The sequence below is a fragment of the Entelurus aequoreus genome, linkage group LG04 (genome assembly GCF_033978785.1).
Source record: "Entelurus aequoreus isolate RoL-2023_Sb linkage group LG04, RoL_Eaeq_v1.1, whole genome shotgun sequence".
Classification (NCBI taxonomy): Eukaryota; Metazoa; Chordata; class Actinopteri; order Syngnathiformes; family Syngnathidae; genus Entelurus; species Entelurus aequoreus.
This window is the reverse complement of record NC_084734.1, coordinates 30,121,005-30,145,099: the sequence shown is the minus strand read 5'-3', so window position 1 is coordinate 30,145,099 and position 24,095 is coordinate 30,121,005. Positions and strand designations below refer to the sequence as shown.

At 37.9% G+C, this 24,095-nt stretch overlaps 1 protein-coding gene across 1 annotated transcript in view; it reads right to left on the bottom strand.

The window, feature by feature from the left end:
- LOC133649179 (homeobox protein Meis2-like) overlaps positions 1 to 24,095 on the bottom strand; it is a 66,586-nt gene that overhangs the window by 38,829 nt on the left and 3,662 nt on the right. The window contains exons 5-7 of the mRNA XM_062046013.1: positions 22,268 to 22,318; positions 21,843 to 21,989; positions 15,846 to 15,960 (exon numbers count right to left, since the gene is read on the bottom strand). Coding sequence (XP_061901997.1) covers positions 15,846 to 15,960; positions 21,843 to 21,989; positions 22,268 to 22,318 — 313 coding nt within the window. The remainder of the gene's footprint in view (positions 1 to 15,845; positions 15,961 to 21,842; positions 21,990 to 22,267; positions 22,319 to 24,095) is intronic.

Sequence of the window (24,095 nt, the reverse complement as noted above, 5' to 3'; positions counted from 1 at the left end):
ATGACAGACCACCTCAAAAAACGGAATGGAATTTTACAGTTTAAACTAAATGGGACACCCAAAATGTACATGAAAATAAAGAAAGTGGAATTTACAATATTAACTATGAACAATAAAACACTGAATATTAACAACATATGAACATCGCTCCTCTTTTACTTCTCAGACCAGCTCCTCCATAGTTGTGTATTTTACAATCAAGCAAAATATAACAAAAATTTAACAAACAGCAAAATATGAATGCAAAGGGCAATAAACATCTACAATATGATATATTATCACTTTTATGCAAAAATGTGTTGTACAAATTTGCTTCCGCATCTGTTCCTGACACATGCGTTTTGGGCTGGCTGCTCTGAAAACAAACCCCGCCCACTCTGCTTTGTTCCTGGTCTGAGCTGCTGTGATGTAGATTACCGTAATAACTCATGTAACACCCAAAAGTGCAGATTTCAACCACTGAAATACTTTGTATAGTTCAAGACTTACGGTCATTTAAAAACAGCACTGCACATCATAATGGCGGCGACAGTTTTGATGTTAAAGGTCTAAAAAAAATTATGTAGAACGTCCGGTGGGCCGGATTGAAAATCTTAATGGGCCGCATGTGTTTTGCCCAGGTCTGATTTATGTGAAGATTCTGTATACTTAGCTTTTGGTCAATTATGTGCTGCATATATCCATTATATGTATTCCTCTTTTGAGAGTATTTTAAGAAAAGTCCCTTCATTTGTCACTGAGGTGGCATTCTATGAATTAATGCACAGTGGTGCTGATTGGTGTTGTGCTTTTAATGTTGTATTCCTGCTTCTGCCTTCTTTTTTCTGTAATCTTGCTTATGTTTTGTTTTGCAGGGATTTTTGTTTAGTCATTGGGAATGCAGCAATGAGGCAGGTGGAACCCTGGATTCAAACCAGAAAGATTTTTTCCTGATGATTTTCTCTTGAGGGCCACACCTCAGAGTTTGGGTTTTGGGTCCTACAAGGAATTGTTCCTTGTCTCGGATGCAGGTGCTTTAAAAGTGCCCCGAAACAACTTCTGTTGTTAATAAGCAATGTATTAATGAAAATGGTCTGATTACTACTTCCCTAGCTTCCATACAAAGTTGTGTTTTATATTGCCAGTCATTTTCCGCTTTTCACTATGAGTACTGTAGGTTTTAGCCAGTATTTACAGTTTATTTGACATCTTCCTGACCTGGCTTGTAGATCCGTTCCACATAAGTGTTGTTTACGAAACCTATCAGGACTGTTAACATGAATACGATCTGTACTCAACTTTGGCCAACTCCAACTGTGGCCACAAATGGCCACTCTCATGGGGGTAAGGGTTTGCAGACTGCAACGCCCCCTTCTTAACATCTGACCAGACTTTCAAACTAGGATCTTCAGTCTGCACAGGTTGCGTGGAACTAAAGTACCATATTTTGCGGACTATAAGGCGCATTTAAAATCCTTTCATTTTCTCAAAAATCGACAGTGCTCCTTATAACACCGTGCGCCTAATGTACGCCATAATTCTGGTTATGCTTACTGACCTTGAAGCAATTTTATTTAGTACATGGTATAGTGATAAGTGTGACCAGTAGATGGTAGTCACACATAAGAGATACATGTAGACTGCAAAATGACGGCACCAAAACTTTAAATGTTCCATTGAAAATAAAGAACATTACACACGGCACTCAAAAATCTGTCAAAATGTTTTAGTATGACTTTGAAGCCACACCACTTGATGGATTGTTGGCCCATTATGACTAACTTAGTCAGAGATACAAGTATTAGTATGGTGTGTATAAGGACTGCAAAATGCTTATTATTAATGCAATATTATGCAAAACCAACTTTTCTTACCTTCCGGTACCTGCTGATGTGTATTTGAGATCTGCATAAGTCCTGAAAATTTCTGCACGTCCGCCACTGTAGTACGTGCCGATTCCGTAGTCAATAGGCTTCTTTTTTTTCTCTATCTTCTTGTTATGGGACATTCACCCTCTGCTGTTGCCATTTCTAATATAAAGTAGTGTAAAGTTGTAACTTATATCTCGCTATGGAAGCGCTAAAAACTACCAGTGTAGTGAGTTTATTTAATTCACCAAAGGAACTTTAGTTATTAGAGAGTTATTTTTCACAGGACACAATTCCGGCGTTGATGTTGCACTAGTGAGCCACGGATGAGGAGATGCTGCTCCGTTATTAATTTAAGTAAAGTCTGAATGTCATTAAAACAGTTAGCTCCATCTTTTGACACTTCTTCCACTCCCATCCTTGCACGCTACACCGCTGCAACAAAGATGACGGGGAGAAGACGCTGTCGAAGGTGAGCCACGTAAATAAGACCGCCCACAAAACGGCGCATCCTGAAGCGACTGTCAGAAAGCGACTTGAAGATGATCTGTAAAACATAATCTATGCAACACTTTGACCAAAGAACCACCATTACATGTTATGTAGACCACAAGGAAGTGTTTTACATTTAGAAAAAAAAATTATAATATCACCCCTTTAATGTGCCTTATAATCCGGTGCGCCTTTTGTCTGAAAGACCTAAATAGACCCACTCCTCGGTAGTGTGCCTTATAATCCGGTGCGCCCTATGGTCCAGAAAATACGGTAAGCCATCTAAGGAAAGCTAGTCAAAGTAAGGGGTTGGTTGGGGTTAGGATAAGGGAAAAGGAAAAGGCAATACTTATCAAAAGATAAAGAAGAACTAAACAATATCCTACTTACTGACATAACCTCTCATTAAATGACATAAAATTGTCAGTATGTAAGGAGAAATGACATACAGTATCCATTAGGCGTTCCTGTGTCCTTCTCCATCCATCCATCCATCCATCCATCCATTTTATACCGCTTGTCCCTTTCAGGGTCCAACTTTGTGTTTCTTCATTGGGACGTCACATAATTTGGAAATACCACTAAATCACAAGCTAAAATGAAGTAGCAGAACCTCCAGGTTCTGTAACAGCTCCTTCCCTCAGGCCATAAGACTCTTGAACGCATCATAATAATCCCCTCAATTCCCCCAAAAAATGGATTAACTCGCTGGAATATAAAGACAATATAACATACATCCGCAAACGTGGAAGCATATGCAAAAGTGCAATATATTTATCTGTACAGTAATCTATGTATTTATATCTGCACCTTATTGCTCTTTTATCCTGTACTACCATGAGCTAATCAACGCAATCTTGTTCTTATCTGTACTGTAAAATTCAAATTTCAATGACAATAAAAGGAAGTCTAAGTCTAAGTCTAAGTGATCATTCACATACACAGCTGTTTTTGTTATTAAAAAAATGTTGGCTAAAAAACAAGCAATAAAGATAAGAGAGTGATTATTTTTGTCTCCCTGTCATACAAACATAAACAAATCACACTTATTTTATTCAGTTCTTGTTTTCATTCACGTCAAACATATCGGTTTGGTGACTCAGGGTGGGGCAGCGAGGCAGGTGGACATAATTAAAGGAGCGATCATCACCATTCTTATGCCGCGTTCCATCTACGTTGGAAGTCACATGATTGCCACAGCTATGAATGCTACAGTATTTTTGTGCTTTCCTTGTCTGAATATAAACAACAAGTGGGAAAACATGCTCACTTCCTACAACAGAGATGGGCAAATATTTTGACTCGGGGGCCACATTGAGAGAAAAAATGTGTCTGGGGGGCCAATCTGTATGTGTGTATAAATGATATATACACATTTAGCTGTAAAGACCTGCTGTACAGTATGCGTGTTTGGGTCCTTTTTTTCAGGAACACTAATACCAAAAGTCCCAATGTCCGATAGATGGTAAATGGGTTATACTTGTGTAGTGCTTTTCTACCTTTTTAAGGAACTCAAAGCGCTTTGACACTATTTCCACATTCACACACACATTCACACACTGATGGCAGGAGCTGCCATGCAAGGCGCTAACCAGGACCCATCAGGAGCAAGGGTGAAGTGTCTTGCCCAAGGACACAACAGACGTGACTAGGATGGTAGAAGGTGGGGATTGAACTAGAAACCCTCAGGTTGCTGGCACAGCCACTCTCCCAACTGCGCCACGCCGTCCCCGATAGAATTCTACAATTCTATGACAGACCACCTCAAAAAAATGGAATTGAATTTTACAGTATTTTACATGAAAATAAAGAAGGTGGGATTTACAATATTAACTATGAACAATAAAACACTGAATATTAACAACATATGAACATCACTCCTCTTTTACTTCCCAGCTCCTCGATAGACATATTTTACAATCAAGCAAAACACCACAAAAATGTAACAAACAAGGGTAATAAACACCTACAATATGATATATTATCACTTTAATGCAGAAATTTGTTGTAAAAATCTTGCTTCCGCATCTGTTCCTGACACATGCGTTTGAAAACAAACCCCACCCACTCTGCTTTGTTCCTGGTCTGAGCTGCTGTGACGTAGATTACCGTAATAACTCGTACAACACTCAAAAGCGCAGATTCCAACCATTGAAATACTTTGTACAGTTAATGCACAAAAGTGCGCTTTGTTGATGTTATTGACTTGTTGGAGTGCTAATTAGGCATATTTCGTCAGTGCAAGCTAATCGATGCTAACATGCTATTTAGGCTAGATGTATGTACATATTGCATCATTATGCCTCCTTTGTAGGTATATTTGAGCTCATTTAATATCCTTTACTTGTATCCTCTGTGTATATAATTAACTGTGCATGTTTCATGACACATTATCTGTATGCAATATTGGCTGCATTTCAGATAGTTGTTTGTGTGCCATGTTGTTCCAGACCACAGCAAAAATTACTGAGCTTGCCAAAGATTGTAATACATCTATTAAAAGTCTGCCGTTTCCTTTAACTTGGACACACACATCTATACCTTTGGTCATTCTAAGCCAGTAACTTCCAGGAGTTATCTCACCTTCTGAGTAGCCTCTGATTTACTAATGGTTTGTAATGTTGTAAAAAGGTGTAGAGCAAATATTACATTTCTGTCAACGAAGATTTGCTTCAGCATGCAACACATAGTCATTTTGATAGTAGGCTATTATAGCTAATATAGACACTTACGTCATGTGTTGCCTTCATTATAAGACTTATTAAGTCCTTTTGATAGTAGGCTATTATAGCTAATATAGACACTTACATCATGTGTTGCCTTCATTATAACACTTATATAAGGCATTTCATTTTTTGCGGATCAAGACAGATATTTTTTTTGTATTTTTGGTCCAATATGGCTCTTTCAACGTTTTTGGTTGCCGACCCCTGACCTAAGCGAATAAAAATGTGACGTCCAAACACCTTTTTCTTTCCTGTCCACGTCTGACAGGCTTCATTCTCACGGACCCCCTTCCTGTTTAGAACTCCCACAACATGTCATTTGCAAAAGAGGGGTTCTCCTTTCATAAAAGCAATGATGTCACCTGCAGGCGGGCCCCCCTACCGTGAAACATTCCGTCATCCGGACTTTTGAGTCTGACAAAAAAAAATCCACACATCCTGTTCTTCACATGACATTTTTCAGCACTGGTGCAGAGGATCTTTGAGAGATGCTCCTTCTTCACCTTTTGTTTTATCCACCTCTTTGTGATGGTCATTTGAGGATTCACCCTCGTCCTCCCCCAGACCCCTTCCAGACATTCCTGGGATACCTCAGCCCCGAGCTGTGGTCACTGGCAGTCACCCTGGGGGTTGAGCTATCAAAGCGAGGCCTCTGCATATCACACAGCTTACAAGGCAACACGCCAAGGCTGAGAAGACGCGGAGCAGAAAGCCAAACCGCCGTGGGATCATTTTGCTGTGGTTGGTTGGGAATCAAACCCACTGACACAACCACAAACTTGGTTTCAAACCGTGACGCATCACTTATGTATTGTTTCTTTTAGTCTTTCTTTTTTTTTTTACAGTAAGGTTGTTAAACAGGAATGGGGCATACTAGTTTTTTTATGTTGTTGTTTGTTGCACTTGCAGGACAATACATTTATGGAATCAAATGGTTATTTTTTGTAAGATATGTTGGATGGATGGATGGATATTTTATTTTTAAATTAAATCAAAATAAATTATTTAAATGACTATTAAATCAATCTTTTTTTTTCTTTTTTTTAAGAAAGTAAATTTTATTAAAGTGATTATCTAATGGGTAACAATTAGTCATTAAATTAGGCATTTCAATATTTTCTAATAAAGTATTTATGTATTTTAAAAAATACATGCATTATTGTTTGACCAGGGAGGTCAAACTGGTTTTCATTGAGGGCCACATGACAGTTATGGCTGCCATCAGAGGGCCGCTTGTAACAGCCAATAATGTATGAATTTGCTTCTGGATTTCATTATTAATTATATAAATTGAGTTTGAGTTTAAGTCTTTTCCGAACATGCGTGCATACAACATGATACATCACAATTTCCAGTGTCTCTATTCAACATGTTCGAAAAGGAGTATGAAGAAGCAGAGCTTATTTAATCCTACCCCTTTTCCTTTACATAGCAGTTGCTAAAACGTTTGTTCACTTCCTGTTCTCAATTTATTCACAATATACTCAATAAGTAAAAACAATAAAAATAAATAAATAAATAATAATTGGTGAAGTAAGTTATATTTCATATAGTGAGATGAGTAAGATTATCTAGAAAATGAATGGATGGATGAAATAAATTCAGAATGTTTATCATGGTTCTTCTTCTTTGTACTTTGTAAACACTTTAAGTTTGAAGAGTTTCTTGAAGTGGATTGAATTAGTACATTGTTTGATTTCTTTGCTCAATCCATTCCATAAATTGTTTTAAGTAGACTGTTGATTTTACAGTAAAAACTTTACATTTACAACATTTTACTGTAAAATATAGTGTGTTTTTTTTTACATCATTTTACGGTAAATGGAAAAACAGTAAAACTGTTTTTTTTGGGGGAGTGGGGGTTAGGGGAAAAACTGACAGCTTAGTTGCCAGATTTGTTGTGTTTTTACAACATTATATTGTTCATGGAAAAACTGTAAAAGTTTTTTTTTATTCTGGCAACTTAGCTGCTAGTTTTTCTACCGTGAAAACAAATGTACCATCTTTCCATTTACAGTAATACACCGTTAAAAACAACTACTGTAGATTTTACAGTCAAAAACTGGCAGCTCAGTCAACAGAATTTTAACGCACAAAACAGCAGTTTTTTTTCCAATTTACCGTAATATGCTGTAAAGAACACCATAATAATTATTGTCATTTTTATTAATTTGATGTTTAGTTTGCTGTAAAGTTAAGTATTTTTATTTAGACAAAAACATGTTGGGAAATTATGATAATATACTGTAATATTTGTTACAAGAATGGATACTATTAAAGTTTAAAAGGTGTGCAATTTCAAGCAGTACATAAATGTTTTCTGTCAAAATGAAAAACAATGTATTACATTTAGTGAGAAGATATTAAGTAGTTTATTGACACTTATCATTTCCAGGTGTTTGCGGGCCAGATTAAATTATGTCACGGGCCAGATCAGGCCCCCGGGCCTTGAGTTTGACACCTGTGGTTTGGACAATACAAATCAGTTGTTTATGAACTAAAATGAATCTAATTTGTGTTGTTCGAATCAAACAATTATCAATTATCATTCAACTAATACCAGATCAAATTAAGTAACCAAATGATTTTTTATTTTTTTTAAATCAACCCAATTAATTTCATTACTTTTGTTTTTGCCCCCATTTTTTAGGACCTGAACCGCAGAGATGTAAACATGATTCTACGCACACACAATGAATATTGAATCAATCTGTCTAAATCTGTCTTAGTAAGCACTTCGCCTTTGTGGAGAAAACATTATTTTTAAAAATGTTGTTAACAGTTGTGTGAAGCAGGAAGTGGAGCACCCTTGCATTATCACGCTGCAACATTAGGTGATGCTCGTGGATGAATGGTACAACAACGCGCCTCAGGATCCCATCGCGGTATCGCTGCACATTCAAAATGCCATCAATAAAAGGCACCTGTATTTTTGCTCATACCATAACCCCAGCACCATGGATCACTCCATCATAACGATGACATCAGCAAACAGCGTCAAACAGCGGCAAACAAGCTGTCTGCCCTGAGCAGTGCCTTTGGAGACAAATTATGGTACAGAAATTGACTTTCAACTGTGGGTGATAGTTATCATGGGCTTTCCTGCAGTCAACATACTTATTATACCCTCCACCAAAACTGCGGTATTGTAAACCAACCTAATGCCCACCTGTGCAGTAACCATGATGTCTAATTGTTAAGTAGACCATCTCGGTGAAAGAGAAGTGCTAACACACATTTGTCAACCAAGTCCCATATATATATATACATCACTGTATTGAAGTAGGGATGGGTAACAGATTCTGTACTTTTATAGCCACCGACTAAATTCAGTCTGTACTGTACTACCGTGCACCGTATGAAGTCAAATCAAACGACACCATATGTTAATACCGTTGTTGCACGTGACGTCACATCCGGTTGCAGACTCTGCACCAACTCAATCACTTGCCAGGCAAACAAGCTCTCAAGCACTCATAGCGGACTCAGCCGGACGGTCCGTACAATTGTACATTCCAACAAAGCAAGCGTGGCTGGATAGAAAGCGCTCAAAAGTAAGGCTCCATTTTTGTAAATGCACGAGCTCGATGCTAATTTACTAAGATGCATGTTATAATCAGACAGCTGATGTGTAATACTGTATGTAGAATATTTACTCTATAAAATCTTTGTCAGACTCAACAAAAAAGAAGCCTGGCACATTCAACTTAATGGCAAAGACGACTTCCTCCGAGGACAAACTGATTAGAATGCCTACTGATTTTAGATGAGACTCAAGAGTGTAAGAAAACAAAATCCAACCACTTGATAGGACAGTTATCATTATGAGCTCACTGTTAAATATTAAATCAGGGGTCCCCAAACTACGGCCCGCGGGCCTGCGGGCCTGCCGGTAGTCCCGAGTAAAAGAAAAAATACATATATATTTTTTAATGATTATTTTTTTAATTTGTCCTTTCTAGCCCATCCTTTAATCATTGTTCTACCGCTTGTTACTCTCAGGGTCTCCGAGCAGCTTAGGCAAATCATATTGTCTTGAAATGCATCTTCCCATCGATAATGTGACATCATCACGGCGTCAGGCGAGCGTGCGGAACACTGAAAGTGTTCGCTCTTTCAGTTAATTAGTGCACGAGGAAAACAAATGGCGAAATCGTTGGGGAAAAGTAAAATAGACTCCGAGTGTACAGTTTTTAAACATCAGTGGACATATGATGAAAAAGTAGTGTAATCTGCAATGACACCAAATATATATATATATATATATATATATATATATATATATATATATATATATATATATATATATATATATATATATATATATATATATATATATATATATATATATATATATATATATATATATATATATATATATATATATATATATATATATATATATATATATATATATATATATATATATATATATATATAGCCCGGCCCCTGGCCACATTTGTTAACTCAATCAGGCCCCTGGGTCAAAAAGTTTGGGGACCCCCGTATTAAATAGTAAAAAACATGATTTTGTTATTAAACAAATCAAAATTGATTTCCACATGAACACACAGAAGTACCAACAATTGGTACCATTGAGTACCGATATTGATCCCCAGGCACCAGGACTTGGTACCGTGTTGTTTTAAATGTTAAAGGTACCCATCGGTATTTATAACGTTACCAAGTCAGTTGTGGTTAATTATCCAGGCCTCTGATTGGACAAAGGTAACATGGCATATGATTTGGTGTGGCGTGGCTTGGTTGGTAGAGCAGCTGGGCCAGCAACTTAAGGGTTCCAGGATCGATCCCCAATTCCGCCATCCCACCTGCTCCTAATGCCACCCACACTGGTTTAAATGGAACTTAGAGAAGGTTTCACTATGTGAAGCGCTTTGAGTCACTAGAGAAAAGCGCTATATAAATATAATGCACTTCACTTCAGATGCTGAAAGTGACACATTAGCTGGGATTGTTTTAACAACACAGTGGGAGGAAACACGTGTTTTTGGAAAACATGGACGCTGGTCGGTTTAAATGTGACCCGGTTATTTGAAAACGTGTCCTTCCATTAAAGACAATACCAAGAAGAAGTCCATGGATGCCTTATTCAAGGGTAGTTTTTCTCTTCTCATGTCGTGTTTGATTCCTTGTGTCCCAGCCAGGAACTAAAGCCCAAGCCCAGGGAGCCTCAGCAGGTATCATGCAGCCAGCCCCGCTGCAGCAACCACAACTCTGATCATTCTGCTCTCCGCTCTCCCTTTGTTCCTCATACATAAAAATGCTCTGTCCTTGCATCCCCACGGGGGGCTTGGTGCACCCCCATCCTCAATGTATTCTTTCTTAGGTCAAAAGGCCATGGACCTTGAGTTTTTTCCCCCCCACTGTTATCTAAAAAAAAAGCCTTTGCCCACATAAAACTTCCACCGGCGAAGTTAGCAGCATCCACAAACTCTTCCCATGTTGAAGGTGAGAAATATGCTTTAAAAAAAAAAAGATATATTGATATGCTTCTGATTGTCTTCTTAATCCTCTCAGTTTCTGTTGTCTTGCGAAGCATCCTCCCTATTGTTCTGGCCACTGCTCTGTTCACTGATGCCTGATGGGCACACGGTGGAAAGTCACTTTAAAGCCTGTGCTATTTTTACTTGGCCCAAAGGGGAGAAAAACAAAAACAATTAGCAATTAGCACATCGGTTATGACAAAAAGTGCCACAGACGAACAGCAAAACATCTCTTGATCCCTCTTATGTCAGTGCTCTTCACCAATTAACATTTAGCTTCAATTCTGACCCAAAGAAAGAGACGGAATGCTCATCTACAGCAGGAATTTGTGACGTTTTTTTTGTGCCCCAGCCAGTTTATATTGGCATTAGGGATGTCCGATAATGGCTTATTGCCGATATCCGATATTCCGATATTGTCCAACTCTTTAATTACCGATACCGATATCAACCGATACCGATATCAACCGATATATGCAGTCGTGGAATTAACACATTATTATGCCTAATTTGGACAACCAGGTATGGTGAAGATAAGGTACTTTTTAAAAAAAATAATAAAATAAGATAACTAAATTAAAAACATTTTCTTGAATAAAAAAGAAAGTAAAACAATATAAAAACAGTTACATTGAAACTAGTAATTAATGAAAATGAGTAAAATGGAGTGTTAAAGGTTAGTACTATTAGTGGACCAGCAGCACGCACAATCATGTGTGCTTACAGACTGTATCCCTTGCAGACTGTATTGATATATATTGATATATAATGTAGGAACCAGAATATATTGATAACAGAAAGAAATGGGGGGAGGGAGGTTTTTTGGGTTGGTGCACTAATTGTAAGTGTATCTTGTGTTTTTTATGTTGATTTAATAAAAAAAAACAAATAAATAAATTTAAAAAAACGATACAGATAATAAAAAACCGATACCGATAATTTCCGATATTACATTTTAACGCATTTATCGGACATCCCTAATTGGCATATTATAAAAAATAAACTATATTTAATGTTAATGAGATATATTTGTAAATATTACAATAACATGCTTGTTCCACCTACAATATAATGCAAAGCTTGGATGTTTTGTTTTGATATGTTTGCATATATTGACCGTGTAAAAACATACACAAATATAATTTATTTTGTTGTATATATGCAGTACAGGTCAAAAGGTTGGACACACTTTCTCCTCATTCAATGGGTTTTCTTTATTTTCATGACTATTCACATTGTAGATTGTCACTGAAGGCATCAAAACTATGAATGAACACATGTGGAGTTATGTACTTAACAAAAAAAAAAGGTGAAATAACTGAAAACATGTTTTATATTGTAGTTTCTTCAAAATAGCCACCCTTTAATCTGATTACTGCTTTGCACACTCTTGGCATTCTCTGGATGAGCTTTAAAGGCCTACTGAAATGATTTTTTTTTTTTATTTAAACGGGAATAGCAGATCCATTATATGTGTCATACTTGATCATTTTGCGATATTGCCATATTTTTGCTGAAAGGATTTAGTAGAGAAAATCGACGATAAAGTTCGCAACTTTTGCTCCCTGATAAAAAAAGCCTTGCCTGTACCGGAAGTAGCGTGACGTCACAGGAGCTAGTATTCCTCACAATTCCCCGTTGTTTACAATGGAGCGAGAGATTCGGAGCGACAAAGCGACGATTACCCCATTAATTTGAGCGAGGATGAAAGATTCGTAGATGAGGAACGTTACAGTGAAGGACTAGAGAGGCAGTGATGGACGTATCTTTTTTCGCTCTGACCGTAACTTAGGTACAAGCTGGCTCATTGGATTCCACACTCTCTCCTTTTTCTATTGTGGATCACAGATTTGTATTTTAAACCACCTCGGATACTATATCCTCTTGAAAATGAGAGTCGAGCACGCGAAATGGACATTTAAAGTGACTTTTATCTCCACGACAATACATCGGTGACACACTTAGCTACTGAGCTAACGTGATAGCATCGTTCTCAAATGAAGATAGAAACAAAAGAAATAAACCCCTGACTGGAAGGATAGACAGAAGATCAACAATACTATTAAACCATGTACATGTAACTACACGGTTAAAAATTCTCAGCCTGGTAAGGCTTAACAATGCTGTTGCTAACAACGCTAAGGCTAATTTAGCAACTTAGCAACCGGACCTCACAGAACTATAATAAAAACATTAGCGCTCCACCTACGCCAGCCAGGCCTCATCTTCCCATCAACAGCCGTGCTCACCTGCGTTCCAGCGATCGACGGCGCGACGAAGGACTTCATCCGTGGGTTTGGCGGCAAGCATCGGCTAGGCGTCTGCTAAGTAAGTAGTCCTTGTTGTGTTGCTGTAAGTATTGTACTTAGCCGCTAATACACCGATCGATCCCACCAACAACGTTCTTCTTTGCAGCCTCCATTGTTCATTAAACAAATTGCAAAAGATTCACCAACACAGATATCCAGAATACTGTGGAATTTTGTCGAAGAAAACAAGAGGTTTTTGTATCGGGTCGATGGGGTACAACCACTTCCATGGATTTTGTGACGTCACGCGCATAAATCATATCCAAAGGAGTTTTTCAACCGGAAATGTGGCGGGAATTTTAAAATTGCACTTTATAAGTTAACCCGGCCGTATTGGCATGTGTTTCAATGTTAAGATTTCATCATTGATATATAAACTATCAGACTGCGTGGTCGGTAGTAGTGGGTTTCAGTAGGCCTTTAAGTGGTAGTCACCTGAAAGGGTTTTCACTTCACGGTGTCATAGTTTTGATGCCTTCAGGGACAATCTACGATGTAAATAGTCATGAAAATTAAAAAAATGAAAGCCCTTTCAGGCGACTACTTCTTGAAGCTCATCGAGAGAATGCCAAGAGTGTGCAAAAAAGTATATATATATATATATATTCCCTGCTCGTCAGGGGATTTTAAGGGAAACCTGCGAAACAGGCTTGTAGGGATGATATAGCCTCTGTGTTTTTTCCTGACCTAACGTATATTCCGCTTTAAACCTTGACTATATATATATATATACAGTACAGGCCAAATGCCCAAAGTTTGGACACACCTTCTCATTTCAATGCATTTTCTTTATTGTCATGACTATTTACATTGTAGATTGTCACTGAAAGCATCAAAACTATGACACCTGTGAAGTGAAAACCCTCCCATGTGACTACATCTTGAAGCTCATCGAGAGAATCCCAAGAGTGTGCAAAAAAGCAATCAGAGCAAAGGGTGGCTATTTTGAAGAAACTAGAATATAAAACAAGTTTTCAGTAATTTCACCTTTTTTTGTTAAGTACGTAACTCCACATGTGTCCATTCATAGTTTTGATGCCTTCAGTGACAAACTACAATGTAAATAGTCATGAAAATCAAGAAAACACATTGAATGAAAAGGTGTGTCCAAACTTTTGGCCTGTACTGTATTTTTTTTTTTTTCTAACAAGTTTCTCAAGGGTTTAAGAGGTTAATGCACAGAATGTATTCAAGTATGAAGACCCATGAGCTACAGAAAAACACAACAAAGTAGTTGTGTACTCATGAAAAACACACATGAGTCGTGTCTCTTTTAAGAAAGTACTCTTAATTTCAACTCAATCCATCCATCTATTTTCTGCTGCTCATTCCTCCTGGGGTCGCGGGGAATGCTGGAGCCTATCCCAGCTGCACGCAGGTGGAAGGTGGGGTACACCCTGCGCAAGTCGCAACTTCATCGCAGGGCCAACACAGATAGACAACCATCCACACACATGTACAAAATACACCTGTCACACAAACACTCTTCATTCAAATCTCTACACCAGGGTTCCCCAAACTTTTTGACACTGGGGCCGAATTGGGTTAAAAAAAATTGGCTGGGGGCCGGGCCTTATGTATGTATGTATATATATATATATATATATATATGTATATATACATTCCGAGCGCGATGATGTCCCGTTATCGATGGGAAAATGCATTTTTAGACAATATGATTTACCTGAGCGACTAGGAGACACAGAGAGTAACTAGCGGTAGAAAATGGATTAGAAAGGACAGATTTAAAAAAATAATAACAAATTTTAAAAAACATTAATTTATTTTTTTAAACTTCCAAAATCCGGCCCGCAGGAAGTCCCAAGTTAATTTTTATTTTATTTGTTTTTATTTTTGTTATTATATTTTTTTTAAATCTGTCCTTTGTAATCCATTTTCTACCGCTTGTTACTCTCGGTGTCTCCTAAAATGCATTTTTAGACAAAATGATTTGCCTGAGCGGCTAGGACACCGACAGTAAAAAGCGGTAGAAAATTGATAAAAAAGGACATATTTTTAAAAATAATAATAAAAAATATTATTTTTATTTTTATTTTTATTTTTTATGTTTTACTTTTTAAAGCTTGGGACTTCCCGCGGGCCGGATTTTGGATGCTGGCGGGCCGTATCAGGTATATATACTGTACATTTGTAACCAGATTTTTCAGTACAGAAGCTTTGGTTTGCTATAGAGCCGTACCGATAGACACACAGTGTTTATGGCGCTACACGTCTACTCAGCAAATAAATACAGTGCAGTCTTTGGTTAGTGCCAAGGAGAAGCCAGAGCTTGAAAACCATCAAAAACTTGGGACTTCCCTGCTCTACACCATCATGGGCAAGACCAAAAAGCAGTCAAATATGTCCCAATTGTAGACCTGCACAAGACTAGAATGGACTACAAGTTTGACAATCAACACTTCAATGAGTACGTCACACAAAACCACAAGGAGAATGCGATGTGGTCACATGACAGCAAAATGGAGGTGTTTGTCATCAAGTGTACTTGAAATGTTGAATATGAATCCAACCACAACATCACCATGAATTGATTAAAGTGGACCCACAAGTTGAAAAACGTATTCGGGTGTTACCATTTAGTGGTCAATTGTACGGAATATGTACTGTATTGTGCAATCTACTAATAAAAGTTTCAATCAAAACCACTGACAAACTTTTTGAGTATCACAAGTACTACCACTACAAGAAAATACAAGTGCAAGAAACCACAATACACTACAGAAATGTCCTACCACTGTGTTTGGCAACAGTACTTTCTACACCATGTACAAGTGATGTTTTGTATAAGGATCAAGTAAGTATTCAGTCCTCCTGTATGACTTTAATTTGTATTACTTCTCAAGGAATCAGGATGGTGTTTAGATCGAGCGATGAATAAAATAATGGCGGCAGGATGACGGAAAAGTCAAAAGCTTTTATGTGGAGGAAAGCTCGGCGGTCTCTTACCGAGTTCACTTGTGTTGTCTCCACTCTGAGAGACGTGTCCCCCACTGGACGGGCCCGGGGTCCCTACCGAGGGTGTCGAGTGGGCGTCGTCCAAGTCTCTCCAGGATGCTGGGTTCTGAGAGGTCAGGGAAAGGTCCACACACCGGGGGACAGGAGATAAGGAAATGGAGCAAAGAAGGGAGGAAGGACAGGGAAATAGATGAGAAAGGTCCAGTAAGAGGTCCAGTAAGAGGTCCATTATGCACTTTTACAAAGGCTGCAAACGGTGATTAGCATTGCGAGTTAAACAGAAAAGATTACCATCCTGCCTGTGGTGGACCTGAAAAGTATTACTACTGCAGTATATTTGTCGCTGTACTGCATGTGAAGCCAACAACACCCGGAATCTCTCTGTGAGCGCTCCAGTCGGCGACCTCGTATTTATGGGGAAGCTGGGCCGGACCGGGCACTCAGACTACCATAAGCCCCGGAGCAAACAGCAAAGCTGCCTCTTCAGCCTCTTTGCGTCAGCTGTTTGCCTGATGGTGATCAGATGAAGAGCTCGGCAGATGACAACAAGAAGCAGCGGGACAATAGCGCAGTGTGAACGAGGCCTCTCACCGATGCCCCCTTTTCTTAGCGGGGCAGAAAAGAATGAAAAGTCTTCTGTAAACACGGCTCCTTCAAGAAACGCCATGTGTTTGCACGTTTATCAAGCTAATGAAGGTCTTACATCCCATCTGTTCAAAGCAAACATAAAAGCGGCACAGTAAACTGTATGTTGTTTATATGTAGCATTTAGTTGGACTGAGCCTTTTAAAAGCACAACCCTTGGAAAACTTCAACCAGCACCTCGATGAAGAGGAATAGCAAGGAAGACGTTTTTGTCTGCACTGCTTAGTAATAATAATAATAATGGATTGGATTTGTAGCTCTTTTCTAGACATGCAAAGTGCTTCTAAGAGAACTGAGAACCCATCATGCATTCACTCCACATTCACACATATATGGTGGTGAGCTACATGTGAGGCCACAGTAGCCCTGGGGGAGACTGACGGAAACACTCATTCGCATTTATACACCTGGATGAAGACCACCTACGATCCTCTGCTTGACCACACAGGTCACCCAGGATGCATTGCAAAAACTGAAATCTAAGTAACATTAAATATCATTAAATATGTCAAATAAGGGTGATATTTGCTTGTTTTCTGTCTGATAGGATCATTCTTCTCACTAAGCAGATTTTATGTTAGTGTTTTACTTGTTTTAAGGGTTTTGGTCCTAAATTATCTCAGTAAGATATTACAGCTTGTTGCTGAGATTTTATGACCTATATTGAGTAAAACATGCTTGAAACTGAAACATCAATTCTTGCAAAGCTGTGTCATCAACACTCACAAGTATAAAACTACTTTTTAAAAGTAATAATTTCTTATTTCAAGCATGAAAAACAAAATCATGACTTTGACACAATTGTGTCTCATATTAAAAAGGATAACAGCCAAATGGACTTTGCTGTTTTATTTTCAATGAAACAATAGAAAATATGTACTCATATAGTAGTACAGTTGTTATTAGTGAGAATATACTTATTTTAAGGTATTTTTGGGTTCATTGGGGTTAGCATATTTTACTTGCTTTGGAAAGTCTTGGCATGCCAAATGTTCTTGTTCTATTGGCGGATAATTTTGCTTAGTTTAAATAAAATACCCCTAATTTTTTTTTTTTTTTTTTTTTTTTTTTTTAACACTGACTTTTTGCAGTGTGTAGGTTCGGACTAGTGTTGTCCCGATACCAATATTTTGGTACCGGTAACAGTACCAAAATGTATTTCGGTATTTTTCGATACTTTTCTAAATAAAGCGGACCACTAAAAATGGCATTATTGGCTTTATTTTAACAAAAAATCTTAGGGTACATTAAACATATGTTTCTTATTGCAAGTTTGTCCTTAAATGAAATAGTGAACATACCAGACAACTTTTCTTTTAGTAGTAAGTAAGCAAACAAAGGCTCCTAATTAGTCTGCTGATGTGTGCAGTAACATATTGTGTCATTTATCATTCTATTATTTTGTAAAAATGATTAAGGACAAGTAGTAGAAAATGAATTATTAATCTACTTGTTCATTTACTGTTAATATCTGCTTACTTTCGTTCTATCTACACTTTTGTTAAAATGTAATAATCACTTATTCTTCTGTTGTTTGTTACTTTACATTAGTTTTGGATGATACTACAAATTTGGGTATCAATCCGATACCAAGTCATTACAGGATCATACATTGGTCATATTCAAAGTCCTCATGTGTCCAGGGACATATTTCCTGAGTTTATAAACATAATATGAATTTTCAAAAAACGAAAGAAGATGTTGTGATGATAAAAAAATATCAACGTAATCATAGTAGTATCGACTAGATATGCTCTTGTACTTGGTATCATTACAGTGGATGTCAGGTGTAGATCCACCAATGGCGTTTGTTTACATTGTGACGCCAGTGAGCTACGGTGTGTAGTGAAGCATGTTTAGTTATTCCTCGTCCTGCAGGGATGATACTTGTAAGAAACTTACTTTATTTGTCGCCATGGAGGCGAGGATTAGTGATTTAGAAGTAGCTAAACCACTGCCGACTGCGGATGGACTTTAGCCGCAAGCTAGCTAGCCATGTCTTAAAGCACCTCTTCCTGAGGACGTTTCAGTGTTCTAACTTCACCTTTATCTTTAGTTTTTAGGCCAAAATGCGTCCCTTCTCCCTTTTTTGTCTACACACTGTGTCTGCTTGTAAGTATTATGTGATTGTGCGCTGCCGAACATGCTCCTCTGCTCGTAAACCAGCAATGACATGACGTGACGACGATGTGGTGGAGGACCGGTACTTTTTACAGGCGGTATAGTACCGAATATGATTCATTAGTATCGCGGTACTATGCTAATACCGGTATACCATGTATGGTGTTCTGCTGACCTCGACTGCGGATGTTGTGGATCGGTGGAGGGAATACTTCAAAGACCTCCTTAATCCCACCAACACGTCTTCCTATGAGGAATCAGTTCCTGGGGAATCTGTGGTGGGCTCTCCTATTTCTGAGGTAGTTAAAAAGCTCCTCGGTAGCAAGGCCCCGGGGGTGGATGAGATCCGCCCGGAGTTCCTTAAGGCTCTGGATGCTGTGGGGCTGTCTTGGTTGACAAGACTCTGCAACATCGCGTGGACATCCGGGGCTGTACCTCTGGATTGTCAGACTGGGGTGGTGGTTCTTCTCTTTCAGAAGGGGAACCGGAGGGTGTGTTCCAACTATCGTGGGATCACACTCCTCAGCCTTCCCGGTGAGGTCTTTTTAGATGTACTGGAGAGGAGGCTACGCTGGATAGTCGAACCTCGGATTCAGGAGGAACAGTGCGGTTTTCGTCCTGGTCCTGGAACTGTGGACCAGCTCTATACTCTCGGCAGGGTCCTTGAGGGTGCATGGGAGTTTGCCCAACCAGTCTATGCCTAATATTAGACACAGTGTTTTTGCTTACTGTGTGTAGACTTTTTTAAGTGTGGAAAAATTTAAAATTTAGTGTGTAAGCAAGTGGAACAAACTGTACAGGATGTCACTCAACTGTGATTTGTTTGCAGGCAGTTTGACTAGAGGTAGGTGGACGTAACCGTAGCATTACCATCATTCATAAGGCCTGCGTCCACACCAGGAAGGCACCAGAATAGTCCTCATGGTTTCCCCGCGTTCTTTATTTCCATCCATCCATTTTCTACCGCTTATTCCCTTTGGGGTCGCGGGGGGCGCTGGAGCCTATCCCAGCTACAATTGGGCTTGTGCCACTAAATTCTATGTTCCCTTGTTTGCTTGCTACTAGCATTGTGCCAAGTCTGGCTTTTGTGTAGTCCGTGTTTTATTTCCAAACCATTTGAGTTCAAAACTTAAATCCAAACATTTGCATGAAACCAGAGACGGCAATTTGTGCATGAAAGCAGATCTGAAATGCTGGAAAATAAGGAATTTGGGTAAAGTGGGGAGACACTTGGGATTATGATCCATCCATCCATTTTCTACCCCTGCACCACTAATGGTACGCATGCTCTATCTCGTGTAGGGTTGTACCGCCATAGTAGAGTACCGCGAATACTAATGAATCATATTCGATACTATACCACCTCTAAAAAGTACCGGTATTATCCAAAACTAATGTAAAGCATCCAAACAACAGAAGAATAAGTGATTATTACATTTTAACAGAAGTGTAGCTAGATTATGTTTAAAGAGAAAGTAAGCAGATATTAACAGTAAATCAACAAGTAGATTAATAATTGATTTTCTACCACTTGTTCTTAATAATTTTGACAAAATAATAGAATGATAAATGACACTATTTTATTTAAGGACAAACTTGCAATAAGAAACATGTGTTTAATGTACCATAAGATTTTTTTGTTCAAATAAAGCCAATAATTAAATTTTTTGTGGTCCCCTTTATCTAGAAAAGTATCGAAAAGTATCAAAATATATTTTGGTACCGGTACCAAAATATTGGTATCGGGACAACACTAATAATAAATTATAAATGGGTTATACTTGTATAGCGCTTTTCTACCTTCAAGGTACTCAAAGCGCTTTGACACTATTTCCACATTCACACACACATTCACACACTGATGGCGGGAGCTGCCATGCAAGGCGCTAACCAGCACCCATCAGGAGCAAGGGTGAAATGTCTTGCCCAAGGACACAACGGACGTGACTAGGATGGTAGAAGGTGGGGATTGAACCCCAGTAACCAGCAACCCTCCGATTGCTGGCACGGCCACTCTACCAACTTCGCCACGCCAAAAATATGAAATATACTTGTTGAATAAAACCTCTGCCTGGTTTCTAATGAATACTTAGGCCTACTACGCTACTGTACATCAATGTTGGTCAATATGGTGGTACTTGGAAAGCCAAGTGTTTTCAGAGGTGGTTTGAGAATCTCTGGCTTAATGTAAGTTGTCAAATGATGAAAAAATTAATTAAAATTAAGAATTTTGGTGAAGATTACAATCATTATTATTATAATTTTATATGTTTTAAACGGCACTGGAGTACATCTGATAGATTTATAAAATATATATTACAGATAGACTTGCATGTTGCATCTTTGCAACTGAAAACAGGTGCCAGCTCTTGAGAGTGTGAAGTGTGTGTGTGTGTGTGTGTGTGTGTGTGTGTGTGTGTGTGTGTGTGTGTGTGTGTGTGTGTGTGTGTGTGTGTGTGTGTGTGTGTGTGTGTGTGTGTGTGTGTGTGTGTGTGTGTGTGAGTGTGTGTGTGTGTGTGTGCGTGTGTGTGTCTGATCTAACCATATTAATAATTTTCACCATCAGTGCCAAAGGTAGGGTCAACAACATAAACATGAGTACATGAAAGCATATTCTCCGAACCTTTTGATGATATTACGGGCCGTAGATGGTGAAATCCCTAAATTCCTTGCAATAGCTCGTTGAGAAATGTTGTTCTTAAACTGTTTGACAATTTGCTCACGCATTTGTTCACAAAGTGGTGACCCTCGCCCCATCATTGTTTGTGAATGACTGAGCATTTCATGGAAGCTGCTTTTATACCCAATCATGGCACCCACCTGTTCCCAATTAGCCTGTTCACCTGCGGGATGTTCCAAATAAGTGTTTTTATGAGCATTCCTCAACTTTCTCAGTCTTTTTTAGCACTTGTGCCAGCTTTTTTGAAACATGTTGCAGGCATCAAATTCCAAATGAGCTAATATTTGCAAAAAATAACTACGTTTCTCAGTTCGAACGTTAAATATCTTGTCTTTGCAGTTTATTCAATTTAATATAAGTTGGAAAAGATTTTCAAATCATTGTATTCTGTTTTTATTTACCATTTACACAACGTGCCAACTTCACTGGTTTTGGGGTTTGTACTATTCTTCCCATGCTTGCGTTGTAAAATTCATGATCAAAAGTGTTCTACATGTGTAATGTTTCTCACAGCGTGACTTATGAATATTGGAAAAACTCACATGATCTCCAAGGTTGGTAGAGGATCCCGACAGGTCGTCAAAGTCCGACTTGCAAACGTCTCGCTCCTCGATGACCAGGTCGATGGGCATTTTGCCCTTCAGGCAGCTGATGTAGCGATGGCAAAAGTTATCACAGAGCTCGTGAACCTGCAATACACAAAACGATACACAACTTTATCATCGCTTATTTTGTCACGCCCACGTCTTTAGAAAAAATGCATGATTTTGCAACTTCTGGAAAGACCAGACATAGTTAGTGCGTCGGTGAGAGTATTGGTCTTGAGGTCATCGTCTTCCTCATCCAAGCATGCCTTGACTAACTTTGCTGCGTCGTCATTTTTAGGACCTTTGCCAAATTTCCCCCACAAATACATCGCTAAAATACTACTTTTTTTGTCTTTAAAATACATCAAAATGATACTGACCTTCTCTAACTCCAGTAGATGAAAGCGTAGCACTTGGATGGCTTGAATCATCTGAAAGACATCAGAGAGCAATCAACAATGGCGACAACTCTTTAAAACATTAATTTTTTGTTTGTATTCATAAAATAAATATCTTATAATATATCTCATAGTTATTTCATTATGTTTTACAATACCAAACAGGCTACCCAAAGCCAGTTTCGAACAACATGGGGCATCCTTAAAAGCACTATTAAAAATGGCACTAAGAGGGATTACCCCCAATACTATTCAGACGGAAACATATATAATGACAACATGAAGGAAGTAGTTGAAAGCTTCAATAATTACTTTGTAAATATTGGACCAAAACTGGAGTAAAGGATTCCAACTCAATGTTCTTCAGGAAAGTGAAACAAGAGGAAATAGTTAAAATCGTGAAAAAAAAATGCAAATCTAAGACTTCAATCGATTGTAATGGAATTGATATGGAAACGATTAAAAAAAAGGTTATTGAAGAGATCTCAGGACCATTAATGTATATTAGTAACCTATCATTTCAAACAGGCAAATTCCCAAACTAAATGAAAATAGCTAAAGTTGCACCAATTTATAAGACTGGAGACAAACACCAATTTACAAATTCTAGACCTGTTAATTTACTTCCACAATTCTCTAAAATCATTTAAAAACGGTTCAATAACCGATTAGAGAGTTTCATAAACAAAAATAGAAGACTCGCTGAGACCCAAATTGGATACAGAGCTCATGTTTCAACTTTGATGGCTTTAATTGAAATTACAGAGGAAATTACCAATGAAATAGATGGTAAAAAATGTGCAGCAGCAGTGTTGATGGATCTAACTAAAGCATTTGACACAATTAATCACAATATTTTATTCAAAAAAACTAGAACGATATGGCATCAGAGAGTTGGTCTTGAACTGGATTAGAAGTTACTTAACAGCAGGAAACAATACGTGAAGCTAGGCGAACACACATTTACAATACTAAATAAATCCTGTGGCGTACCTCAGGGATCAATACTAGGAACAAAGTGGTTCAATCTTTGTATAATTGATATTTGTAAAGTTACAAAAGATTTAAAGTTAGTATTATTTGCGGATGATACAACAGCGTTTTGTTCAGGAGAGAACACACAGAAGCTAATACAAAAAATAACAGAAGAAATTAACAAATTAAAAAGATGGTTTGACAAAAACAGACTATCTTTGAATCTCAGTAAAACTAAAATAACGCTATTTGGTAACAGTAGAAGAGAAAGTCAAACACAAATACAAATAGACGGAATAGAAATTGAAAGAGTAAATTAAACCAAATTTCTAGGTATAATGATTGATGATAAAATGAACTGGAAATCTCATATAAAAAATATACAACATAAAGTAGCAAGAAACACGTCAATAATGAATAAAGCTAAGCATGCATTGGACCAAAAATCACTTCATATTCTCTACTGCTCACTAGTGTTACCATATCTGAGCTACTGTGCAGAAATATGGGGAAATACAAAAGTACAGTTCATTCATTATCGGTGTTACAAAAAAGATCAATTAGAATAATATATAATGTTAGATATAGAGAACATACAAAGCCTTTATTAATTGAATCAAAAATACTGAAATTCCACGCCATAGTGAATTTGCAAACAGCTAAAATTATACACAAAGCAAACTATAACCTGCTACCCAAGAATATACAACAATTCTTCTCAACAAAAGAGGATAAATAAAATGTAATTTTAAACATTTGTATGCTCATACAACACTTAAGACCTTCAGTATATCAGCATGTGGAATTAAATTATGGAATGGATTAAGCAAAGAAA